The sequence below is a fragment of the Panthera onca genome, chromosome B2 (assembly GCF_046562875.1).
Source record: "Panthera onca isolate mPanOnc1 chromosome B2, mPanOnc1 haplotype 2, whole genome shotgun sequence".
Lineage (NCBI taxonomy): Eukaryota > Metazoa > Chordata > Mammalia > Carnivora > Felidae > Panthera > Panthera onca.
This window is the reverse complement of record NC_138343.1, coordinates 25,347,973-25,361,021: the sequence shown is the minus strand read 5'-3', so window position 1 is coordinate 25,361,021 and position 13,049 is coordinate 25,347,973. Positions and strand designations below refer to the sequence as shown.

The window sequence follows — 13,049 nt, the reverse complement described above, 5'->3', positions numbered from 1 at the left end:
ACTATATACATCATCTTCTATGACTCACTTTTTTTCAGTGAACGTTGAATTTCTAAGATTCATTCATGATATTTCTGTATTATATTCCATTGGGCAAATGTATTTTATTTTTCCTCTCTTTTATCAATAAACTGTAGGTCTGTTTTCACTGTTGCCGTGAACATTCTTATAAATGTCTCCTGGGGCATCTGGGCAACAGTGTCTGTCTAGGGGTATATGCCCAAATGTGAAATTTGCTAAACATTGTGGTATGCAAATACACCATGTGACAGGTGACCAATTATTTTCCAACTAAATAAATTTGCGTTTCCACCACCAGTGTATAAGATTCCTTAACTTGCATCCTCAAAAAATACTTGAAATCATCAGATTTCTTAATCTTTCACCAGTCAAATGGGCAAGAAATGGTATCTTACTGAGGGACTTAATTTTCCTTTTCCTATTACTAGTAAGATTGAGAATCTTTTTTTATGTACTTATGCATCATTGGGGTTTCTTTTTTTGTATTGTACCTATTCATGTCTTTTCATTTCTTTTTGTTTTAAAACTTTTATGTAATATTTGATAAATATAAAACCTTGTGTTTAACAGGGATACCTTATGAAGTCTAGCAACAAAGCAAACACCCAAGGACTCTCCACCCGCTCAAGACTAGAACACTTCAGTGTTATTATGACGTTATTGATTTGCAGGGTTTTTGTTGTTTAATAATATGATGACTATCCCCTTGTGGTTAGTAATTGTGTCAGTCGTGGTACACAGCTTGTTGCTTGTCCTTTTGCTTTCTCTATAGACAGAACTAAATTTAATGTAAGAAAATGTTACAGTGTTTTATTTTCTCACTTGGAAAGTTTTGTTGGTTTTTGCATTTACAAACACATTCCTCAGTTTCTTTACTCACCTTTCCTTCTTTCGTCTCAGATATTCCTTCTAGGATCACTTCTCTTTCTCCTCAAGTTATTTTTTACGAGTTCTTTTTTTTTTTTTTTAAGTTTATTTATTTATTTTGAGAGAGAAAGCGTGAGCAGGAGGGGCAGAGAGAGAGATAGGGAGAGAGAGAATCCCAATCAGGCTCCATGCAGTGAGCACAGAGCCGGATGCAGGGCTGGAATCTCACCAACCGTGAGATCATGACCTGAGCTGAAATCAAGAGTCAGACACTTGACCGACTGAACCGCCCAGATGCTCCTGGAAGTTCTTTAAGGGGAGATCTGTTAAGAGTCAACTCAGTTTTTATTTCACTCTCATTCTTGAAAGATTGTTTGGCTAAGTACAGAAATATAAATGGGAAATTCTTTTCTCCACTGCACACTGTCTGCATTCCTTAACCACTGCTGTGAAGTTTTGCCAGCGAGCTTTCCTCCCTTTGGAGAGATGTGTCTTACCTCTGGCTGCTTTTCAGGTTTTTGCTTTCTCTTTGATTTACTGCTATTTTGCTCTTCTGTGTCTAGATGCAAATTCCTTTTTATTTATCCAGTTTGGGTTACACTTGAGTTTTGTCTGTGGACTTTTCTCCGATCAGTTCTGAAAACCTTTCTCAGCGGTTTCCTTCTTCCCATATTTCTTCTTCTCCATTCTCCTCCTCCTCCTCTCCTTCTTCGGGGACTGATTGGACTTTGTGGGCCTTGTCTTTCCTTCTGCTCTGTCTCTTGTTCATCTTCTTGTCTCTCTGTGTGGTGGTCTGCATCATATCTTAAGCTTTCTCTTCCAATGTTCTAGCTTTTTCATTAGCTTTATAAAGATTCTGGTCGTTTTGTGATCTTTGATTAGGAGTGAAATTTGCTTACTCTCAATCTGAAAACCCACAAAAAAGACCATGAACACAAATTGATAATGTTTTCCTTCAGAGAGGATTTACATTTGCTATTCTTAGGAGCCTGGGAGCCATGGGATAATCACAGCCTGGGGCCATTTTAATCTCAGTTTAATCTAGGAATGTCAGGTTCAGCTCTACCCACTGCCCCCAGCTAGTAGTTACATTTCCCCCAAAAGCAACCCTGCCTTTTGAGTAGTCTTACCACCCTTTGCTCTGTTTTCTGGTTCTCTTCCATCTTACACACACACACCCTAGTGTGCATTAATCACTGCAGCTCCAGCAATGCAACAAATCATGTTTTATGAAAGGTCTAGTCCTTCCACTGCAAGGGCACTTCGCAGAGGGTGCTGTCTACAATAGTGCCCAAAGTAGAAATATCTACAGGGGATTTTTTTACTGACCATCTTCATGACATCTTACTGGCTCCTCTCTCCTTTCCTCTCTTCCAACTCTTTTTCTTCTTCCCAGATCTCCCCTACCCTCTTAATTTCCAGACTTCTCTGCACCCCTCTGTGAAGTCTTTTCACTCCTATGCAGAGCAGGTCAGCTCTCCTCAGCTTCCATATGCACCTCTGGGCTTACCTATGCAGATTTGAACCAGTCCGGCAGTCTGCCATCCTTGGAAGGCAGTTGTAGTTGTAAATAGCAATTTTTCCTTCACTCTGTTATTTCTGTTCCCTGAGTACACACTGGGTGCCTGGCACTGTCCAGAGCACTGTGGAGGGGTTATTGTGCAATATGAGTTCATGTCATTAGTAATGTGTTGTCTTTGAGGTATATTGTGTACCAGAAGCACTGTGTTAAAAGCTGTCCATAAGCCATATGTAATATGCTCAGAAACATTAGAATTATCAGTGTGTTTAAAGAAATATGGACACAACTGGGCTAAGTAATTGAATTTGTTCATGCATTTTATAAGTGGTTTTTAGCTATTATTTCCTAAGAGTGAATCATCTGTACTTGTTTCAAGTTCATAGTTAGCCTTTTACAGTCATATTTCATCAGTAACAGAAACTAGAATGAATAATTTGTATGTTTTTCAGTGTACCTGAATGCAATTCAGAAAATACCTTCTCTCTTTTTTTAAATTTTTTTTTAAATGTTTATTTATTTTTGAGACAATGTGAGAGACAGAGTGCAAGCAGTGGAGGGGCCGACAGAGGGAGGCACAGAATCTGAAGCGGGCTCCAGGCTCTGAGCTGTCAGCCCAGAGCCTGACACGGGGCTCAAACTCACAAACTGTGAGATCATGACCTGAGCTGAAGTCAGACGCTTAACCGACTGAGCCACCCAGGCGCCCGTAGAAGATACCTTCTCTTTAATAAATCATGTCAGTTTTACTCAGACAACCCTAATTGCAGGAATATCTTCTTATATCTTATACTTTTAACAGAAAGCATTAAATGCAGATCTAATTTCACTTAGTAAAAATTTATGTTGTGCCTCTTTTGTGCCAGGCTCTGGCCGAGGCTCTGGGCATAAGTGGGAGACAAAACAAAGCCAAGTCCCTTATCTGGAGCTTTCATCTTCCTGGGGAGACAGGCACTCAGCCATGGACACAGAAAATGCTACAAAGCACTGAAAGATGCAAAACAGAATAGATGGAGGGGAGGGTGCTCTAAGAGGATGGTCGGGGAAGGCCTCACTGCCCTGGACAAAGTGAGGAGTAAGCCAGGTGGAAAGCTGGAGAAACATTTCAGGCAGACAGAAGAGCAAACAGGATGACTCTGGGGTGGACTATGTTTGCAGTATTTAAAGATAAGCCTTAACATTAGACTAGACTTATTCTTGTCACTACTTCTGTTTTTCAGGTATCAGAGATGTTTCTAAATGGAGTGAGAGAACAAGAAAACCTCTAGAAACCTTATATGGGTATGACTACTTTACCAAAACCTGTGAGAAGTGGGTGGATGGCATAAAACAATTTAAACATCTTTCAGATGGTAGGTTGTGTGAACTGTTTTAGCTGTTCCTTTGCTGATCAGAGAGGCTGCTTGAGTTCCTCCCCTGGTGTTCCAGAATTCCCTGGTGATTAGCACATTCACCCACTGTTTTCATGCTGATGTGTGAACAGAGGATGCTAGTGACTGTACACAGTACAAGCCCTTGTATAATACATCTGCCTTAAACTGTACTAAATATATAGTTGTATCAAGGTTCACATAGTTAAATCTTTAATAGAAGACTGTTCCTTTCTCCTTCTAATCCTTGTGTGTATGATGACAAAATAATTCTCTAGAAGCCTCAGATAGTGTATATGTTCTAATTCTGGAATGGATAATCAGAAAACAAGCCACCACACAGAGCATATTTTTTTTTTCATGTGTTACCCGCTACATACTCTGTTACTAAGACAAACAAGAAAGAAGGACCTTTTTGTCATGACCTTCAGCCCCAGCGAGCATGAGGAAGAGTGTTCAGTTCACTTCCCACCTTCAGAACTTAGTTAAATGACTATAGCTCCGTCTTTATCTGAAAATTTAACACGATTTCCAATAACAGTAAGAATTGATCTCTTTAAGAAAATTCTGAGTTAAAGTCTGTTTTTAAGTAGCTATTTACATTTATACTCTCTCACTCTTCTATTTTAACTGTAAAAGAATAGAGGGTAGCTAAGATCTAATCTGGGAGCACAATTCAGTTACAGAATGGCTGCAGTTGAAGGGCCAGTTTGATCTACTAGGTAATCATTTCCAGAGTGAGTCACCTATCAAAACTTTCACAATGAAAAGGGCATTTGAAAATGTTACTTTTTTGGTTTAAGTTCAAAACAGTAAATATATCCTGTTCAAATGAAGTACCCACCCATAGAAATAGGTCTTGGAAATGTGTTTCCCTCAGCTCTTAAAAATGCCATAAAAGATGTCTAAGACAGTTCTCCACTAAAGAAGGCAAACTTTTGAAATGTAAACTTTTTTGCTTTCCTGACAAGAGAGCTGAAGGGGTAGGAAGATTCGAAGGTAGAAGCAGAATTAAATCAGCAGTTCAAAACTATGCCCTGTGTTTGTTAAAATTTAAACCTTCCAGGGGCGCCTGGGTGGCGCAGTCGGTTAAGCGTCCGACTTCAGCCAGGTCACGATCTCACGGTCCATGAGTTCGAGCCCCGCGTCAGGCTCTGGGCTGATGGCTCAGAGCCTGGAGCCTGTTTCTGATTCTGTGTCTCCCTCTCTCTCTGCCCCTCCCCCGTTCATGCTATGTCTCTCTCTGTCCCAAAAATAAATAAAAAACGTTGAAAAAAAAAATTAAAAAAAAAAAAAAAATTTAAACCTTCCACTCTGCGAAAAACACCATCAAGAGAATGAAAAGACAAGCCACAGACCTGGAGAAAACATTTGCAAAAGACACATGTGATCAAGCACTGTTATCCAAATGTGCCAAGAACTCTTACAACTGAGCAATAAGAAAACAAACAACCTGATTAAAAAGATGAGCCAAATAACAGGATCCCACTGCTCACCTATTAGAATGGCCAGAACAGGATGTTGAGGGCAGTGAAAATACTCTGTGACACCATAACGATGGATGCATGTCGTTATACATTTGTTCAGACCCACAGAATGTACAACAACAGGAGTGGCCCCTAATGTAAACTCTGGACTCTATGGTGGGGGATGTTGATAGTAGGGGAAGCTGTGCATGTTGGGGGGGGTGGGCAGGGGGACAAGGGAAATCCCTGTACCTTCCACTCAATTTCGCTGTAAACCTAAAACTAAAAAAAATTAAATACAGTTTTTAAAAAAAATGAAAGAGAAGGGAGGGGAAATGCCAAAATATAGAGGAGCTAGCAGTATGTAAATGATCTTATAGCAAGACCGTTAACAAACCACGTATCTCCCTTCCACACTCACTAATTTGACAGGAGCCCTTTTCTTCCTACTTGTATCCTCATGTTTATGGACGCTCAGTTTAGCAGAGGAGTTAACTGCACAGATTTGGAGTCAGATGGTGGCCTTGCCACTTGGCTTGCTGTTAGAATGAATTGGGCAGATTCATTCATTTGAGCTTCTCTCAAAGCTGCAGTTTCCGGGGCACCTGGGTGGCTCAGTCGGTTAAGCGGCCGACTTCGGCTCAGGTCATGATCTCGCGGTTCGTGAGTTCGAGCCCCGCGTCAGGCTCTGTGCTGACCGCTCAGAGCCTGGAGCCTGTTTCCGATTCTGTGTCTCCCTCTCTCTGACCCTCCCCTGTTCATGCTCTGTCTCTCCCTGTCTCAAAAATAAAAAAATAAAAAAAAAAAAATTAAAGCTGCAGTTTCCTATCTGGGAACTGGAGATACTAACAACTACCTCATAAGGTTGTTGTGAGGATCCAACCAGGTTCTGTACGTTCAGCTTTGGTGCGGTACCAAATACAGAGTAAGTGCTTAATAAAAGGTTATTATTACTATCGTTAGAAAAGTGCTTGGTTTACAAATAATTGTATGTACTAAATGAGTTAAAACACGTGACGAAGTGTTCCATGGGCATCAAACCACTTGAACAGTTTCTGACACATAGTGCTCAGTAATAAGTGATTATACTATTGGTGGGTGTGTGTCATTTCAGGGGTAGGAGAGGGAAGCTTCTGAGACCTAGGGAAATACTTCCCTGGCCAACCCACCACCTTCTCATTTAGCAGGCAGTGACCCCCAAGTGAGGGGGAGGGACAGGCCAGGTGCCTGGACAGCTTTCTCAGAGCCCCAGCACTTTCTTCTCAACGCAGGCAGAGGCAGGGAGGAGGCAGGAGAGGAGGGAGCTCCCTTTATGGAGTACCTGCTGGGTGCCTAGAACCTTCAATATGACATCTCTTTTTAACCTCATGGTTAACCCCAGAGAACTATAACTATCCCTGTTTGACCAAGGAGGAGGCTAAAACTCATAACTAAGGAACCACCAAGATTTCATAGGCAGGCAACAGCAGGACAGGACCAGAACCAGGTTGTTCCACATTCACCTTAGAAATGTTGTTACAAATGGGGGTGAGGACCTCATAATCTCCGAAGTATGTCAGTCAGGAATGTCATGGAAGCAGGAGGGATGAAGAGAAACTGGTTTGCCATGTGTAAACTTTAACCTCACAGTAAGGTATGTAAGCTTTAAGGGCTAGCTGGAAGCCCAAGAACCATTTAAGACATTATTTCAAGGGAAAAGCTTTCACATGCCAAGCATCTACCATCACTTTGCAAATTGGAGACTGCTCTATATAATATAAAGAATTGTGGGGTTTTTTGTTTATTTTTCCTATTTTACATGAATTATGACTATAAATCAAGTGAACTTCTTGTTTACTAATAGAGGTTCCAAAGCAGAGGGGAAAAAAATAGAGAAACAGGAAGACACCTCAGACCCATCTTTTTTTTTAATGTTTATTTTTTTTTTTTTTTGAGAGAGAGAAACAGAGTGGGAGCAGGAGAGGGAGACACAGAAACCAAAGAAGGCTCCAGGCTCTGAGCTCTCAGCACAGAGCCCGATGTGGGGCTCAAACCCATGAACAGTGAAATCATGACCTGAGCTAAAATCTGAGGCTTAACTGACTGGGCCATCCAGGGCCCCCACCTCAGACCCCATCTAAGGCAAACCACCTCTTCTACAGACAGGGACACTGAGGTCCAGAGAGAGGCATGATTTGTCTCAGTTCTCTGCTTTTCTGACTCACCTCCTGGGATGGTCCCGTTGAAGCAGATTATCCTTGCTATTTGTCTTTCAGGGAATATCTGTCGGCACTTGCTGCCCCTGGTTCAGTGCCCCACCTTAATCGTGCATGGGGAGAAGGATCCTCTGGTCCCACGTTTCCATGCCGACTTCATACACAAACATGTGAGAGGGTCACGGTAAGTCCAGTCTCTGCTTCAGCGCTCTGCCTCACCGCCTTAGGAAATGCGTGGAAGAAGCCTTGTAAGGAAAGGAAGCATGAAGATTGGGGTTTTTTAAGGTATTACCCGCCCCCTTATTTTGCCCATGTCAATAAATAGTACTGCTCTATTTAGGGTTCCAGGGAAACATGGCGCACACAGAGCCCTGATTTGTGGGTAACCAGTATCCGGAGGGAAAGAAATTCTTGGGTGGATTATTTTAATGTTGCCGCAAAGACATATCTGCTAATAGGTAGTAAGCCCTGTAACACTGCAGACAGTTTAGATTTATAGCAATCATTGTTAATTAAAACACTTTTATATATTTGGGAATTTTTAGGTTAGTTTATCATTATAAAGGTACTATCGACCCTAGGGAAACTATATTAATTCCAGAGATGCTGTCATTACTCTGGACTTCTTTGGAATTCTTTTGGAATTGGCTTTAGTAATGAGAAAATCCTCCCTCCCTTCCTCTTTGCCTCCCTCCCTCTTTGCCTCCCTCCCTCCCTCTTTGCCTCCCTCCTCTTCTTTCCCTCCATGAGCCTTGTTTGTTTGTTTTTTTTTTTTTTTTTAATTTATTTATTTTTGAGAGAGAGACAGCATGAGCAGGGGAGGGGCAGAGACAGAGAAGGAGACACAGAATCTGAACAGGCTCCAGGCTCTGAGCTGTCAGCACAGAGCTGAACACGGGGCTCGAACTCAGGAATGGAGAGAATATGACCTGAACTGAAGTCAGACGCCCAACCAGCTGAGCCACCGAGGCTCCCCATCCATGAGCCGATTTCTGATGTCTACTGTGGACCAGCGCTGCTTGGCATGGTCCTTGCTGACCCCTGCCCTGGGTGCACACAACAGCCCATCAGGGAAAGCAGACTCAGAAACAGTTCCACAACTTCTTTTTTTAATTATTAATTTTTTTTGAATTCCAGGATAGTTAAATATTAGTCTCAGATGTACTGATTTAACTGTGCTAAATATTAGTTACAGGTGTACAATGTTGTGATTCAACAATTCTACACATTACTCAGTGCTCATTATGACAAGTGTACTCTTAAACCCGTTCACCTATTTCACCCATTCCCTACCCACCTCCCCTCTGGAACCATCAGTCTGTTCTCTGTACTTAAGAGTCTGTTTCTTGATTTCTCTCTCTGTCTCTCTTTTTCCACTACTCGTTTCTTAAAAATCACATATGACTGAAACCATATGGTATTTGTTTTTCTCTGACTGGCTTATTTCACTTGGCATTATACTCTCTAGATCCATCTTGCAAATGACAAGATTTTGTTCTTTTTACAACTGAACAATACTCCATTGTGTATATATACCACCTCTTCTTTATCTGTTCACCAGTCGATGGACTCGTGGGTTGCTTCTATAATTTGGCTATTATAAATAATGCTACTATAAACATAAAATGCATGTATCTCTTTGAATGAGTGTTTTTGTATTCTTTGGGATAAATACCCTGTAGTGTGAATCCTAGGGTGGGGTAGTTCCATTTTTAACTTTTTGAGGAAACTCCATACTGTTTTCCAGAGTAGCTGTATCAGTTTGCATTTCCACCAACAGAGCAAGAGAACTCCCCTTTCTCTACATCCTCGCCAACACCTGTTGTTTCTTGAGTTGTTGATTTTAGCCATTCTGACAGGTGTGAAGTGATATCTCCCTGTAATTTTTTGATTTGCATTTCCCTGATGGTGAGTGATGCATCTTTGCATGTCTGTTGGCCATCTGGATATCTTCTTTGGAGAAATGTCTGTTCATGTCTTCTGCCTTATTTTTTAATTGGATTATTTGTTTTTTGGATGCTGAGTTTATAAGTTCTTTACATATTTTGGATACTAACCCTTTATCAGATATATCACTTGCAAATGTCTTCTCTCATTCAGTAGATTGTCTTTTTGTTTTGTTGATCATTTCCTTTGCCGTACAGAAGCTTTTTAATTTTTTTTTTTTAACATTTATTATTATTGAGAGGCAGAGAGACACAGAGTGTGAGCAGGGGAGAGGTAGAGAGAGGGGGAGACACAGAATACGAAGTAGGTTTCAGGTTCTGAGCTGTCAGCACAGAGCCCGACATGGGGCTCGAACTCATGATCTGTGAGATCATGACCTGAGCCGAAGTCAGTCGCCCAACCAACTGAGCCACCCAGGTGCCCCTGTGCAGAAGCTTTTTATCTAGATGTAGTCCCAATAGTTTATTTTTGCTTTTGTTCCCTTGCCTCAGGAGAAATATTAGTAAGAAGTTGCTATGTCCATGTCAGAGAAATTACTGCCTGTGTTTTCTGCTAGGATTTTATAGTTTTAGGCCTCACATTTAGGTCCTTAATCCATTTTGAATTTATCTTTGTGTGTGGTGTAAGCCATCCACTACTTCTTTTTTTTTTTTTTTTAATGTTTATTTATTTTTGAAAGAGTGAACGTGGGGTAGGGGCAGAGGGAGGGGAACATAGGATCTGAAGTGGGCTCTGCCCTGACAGCAGAGAGCCCAATGTGGGGCTTGAACTCACAAACTGCAAGACCATGACCTGAGCCGAAGTCAGACACTCAGGTGGCTGAGCCACCCAGGTGCAACAGCCATCCACTGCTTCTTAATCATATTATTCCATGATACATTTCAACAAACAGATTTCTTAAAGAATATTTAAATGTAGGGGACATGCTTCTTATTCTAAAATAACATATAATTATTATAAAACTGTATAATTTTTACATCCATATAGCATATATTTTAAAGGGCATTTTACATACAATATCTAATAACTCTTCATAACAAACTTATGAAAAAATATTGTCCCCATTTACAGATGAGAAAAATCAAGGCTAAGAGATGTTAAGCAATCTTCTAAGGTTGCATAGCTAGTAAATGACAAATCCTAGATTTTTTTTCCCCCTCCTAATATAGCACTTTTCCCCCACAGCACAGCTGCCTCTCATAAACATACTCTTATTTTAATATGATGGTAAGATGCCTGGATTATATACTTGCTGACCTGGTTAATTATCTTTTAGCTTCAGAAATGACAGGTTTTGCACACTGACGCTCATGGTAAATGCAGTGTGTTCCCTCAGAAAACCAGGTTCAATAAAAGTCTGCAAGAAAGTTTAATTTAGGAATTCTGTTCTAAACCCATCTCCTAGCAACAGAATACATCAATATGGGAAAAAATTTTTCCCTTCCCGTTCAGATGTTAATTATTTCAGTGGACTATTTTGTGAAAGATCATTTTTTTTAGAGCAGTATTCTTTGGAACAAGTGAGTTGAAGGTGAAGTGTTATTGGCAATGATTGTCTTCAACTGGTTTGCATTTTATACCTCTTACCTTCGTCTGCTAAAAGACCCCTTTATGTTGGACATGAATATGAACCCACCTGGAACACAGGTGGTTTATTTTGGACCCCACAAAAGGAAAATGGGTTCTTTGAGCACCAGAGTCCTTTGAGATTCAGCCATTTGACAACAGGGAAGCAGGTTAGAGTGGCAGGTTTCCAGTGAACTTAATATTTCATTATCTTGCTATGTACATTTATAATTAAATTTAAGGATACAGTCTATCCCTTCAGAGATTATATCAACAGGTATTACATATGAAACAAATGCCTTTCTCTCAGAAGGAGGCCAAATGGAGGGCGCTAGGTGGCTCAGTAGGTTAAGGGTCTGACTTCAGCTCAGGTAATGATCTCACAGTTTGTGAGTTCGAGCTCCGCATTGGGCTCTCTGCTTTCAGCAAAGAGCCTGCTTCAGATACTCTGTCCCCCCCTCTCTCTCTCTCTGCTTCCCCCCCAACCCTGCTCTCTTTCTCTCTCTCTCTCAAACATAAATAAACATTTAAAAAAAAAAAGGAGGCCAAAGGAAGGGCAGGATTGTTCAGCAGGCCCGCTTCCTATGTCAATTTGTCTCTCTTTTTGTGTATGTGTATGTGAGGAACAATGGTAGACTCTCTTGGAAGCGAAAAGGCCTTAAAGATCATTCAGGTTCAGTGGTTTTAAAATTTGTTTTTAGCTGAACCGTTCCTCCTAATAAACTCTGGTGCAGGAGTCCAAGATACAAAACATAAATAAGAGCTATTCTGATAATAGCAGCTATGGGGAGCAGACCTGCCCCTTTGATTCTTCTTGTTCTGCCTCAGCCCCTGTGCATTCCCTGCTCATCCAGCCCTCCCTCCTAGACTGAAAAGCCCTGATGTCGCTCACCACCTCCCTGGCTAGCTAGCTTCTTCTTGGGCATCACCCTCAAGGTCAGCCCTGGCTCACTTTCGGAGGATTTGTGTTGAGCAGAGGTTGGCGCCCATCAGACCCTTTGGGGTTGCAGTGGATGGGCCCCAGGAGGCAGTGGGGCTGAGCCAGCTCAGAAGAGGATGTGACTACACAGCTGAGTGAGCTACATGTGTGCTTACAGTGTATACTGGTCAGCTGGGGCCGCTGTAACAAGTATCACACTGGGCGGCGTAAACAGTAGAAATCTATTCCGTCAGAGTTCTGGAGGCTGGAAATCTGAGATCAGGGTATCAGCAGGGTTGATTTCTTCTTATGCTTCTTTCCTTGGCTTATAGATAGTCCTTCTCCCTGTATCCTTACATGGTCTTCCCTCTGTGTATGTGCCTTCATCTCCTCTTACAAGGATACCAGTCACATTGGATTGGGGCCCACTCATGTGATCTCATTAATCGCTCTTTAAAGATCTTCTATCCAAATAGGTCACACTTTGAGGTCATGGGGGTTAGGACTTCAGCATATGGATTCGTAGAGGGTGCAGTTCAGGGCATAATCCTATGTTTCTGTGGAGGTGCTCCGATCTTGGGAATGAGAGGACCAGCGGAGATGAGGGTCTGGGTTTCAGACCCAGCTGCAGATGACCAGCACCTTGCCTGGAATCCCCTTCCAGCCCTCAGCCCCTTCTGTGGCCTGGCCAAGTGTGCTCATCCCTCAGGTAGCAACTCAGATGTATCCTCCTCCAATTACTTATCTTTTTGGGATCACCTGGTCCTTTTTTACTGCTGTTAGCGTGTAAATTTAATATTCCTCCTGCTGAGCATGTCAGCACCAGTCCCAGGATGTGGTCTAGTGCATTTTAAAGTGCTTAGTACACTTTGAAAGAAAGAGACCATGAGAGGCACACAAGGGCCATTGACTGGTGACTCAGTCCCAAAAAGTGTGGTGCAGAGTCCCAACTGCATGTTCTGAGACCAGGGCCAGAGAGCCAGGTCAGGTGGGAAAGAATGATGGGTAAAGTGTGCAAAGAGCTGGGGTTCAATGTCAACGAAAGGGGAGAGGTGGAAAATGGAGTCTTGCCTGGAGAGCAGAACTGGTGTGTGGGAGTCCTGGAACCCTTCATAGCAGTGGTTACATGCCCTGGCAGGGAAGGAGATGGACCCAGGTCTGAGTGCTGGCTCTGTCACT

The 13,049-nt window shown here is 42.0% G+C and overlaps 1 protein-coding gene across 3 annotated transcripts in view; it reads left to right on the top strand.

The window, feature by feature from the left end:
- The window catches only part of BPHL (biphenyl hydrolase like), a 38,795-nt gene that overhangs the window by 19,915 nt on the left and 5,831 nt on the right, over window positions 1-13,049 (top strand). For 2 of the 3 annotated variants that reach the window (XM_078446677.2, XM_078446679.2), the window contains exons 5-6: window positions 3,628-3,759; window positions 7,499-7,622. In XM_078446677.2, coding sequence (XP_078302803.1) covers window positions 3,628-3,759; window positions 7,499-7,622 — 256 coding nt within the window. The remainder of the gene's footprint in view (window positions 1-3,627; window positions 3,760-7,498; window positions 7,623-13,049) is intronic. The other variant, XM_078446680.2, reaches the window with a different exon arrangement.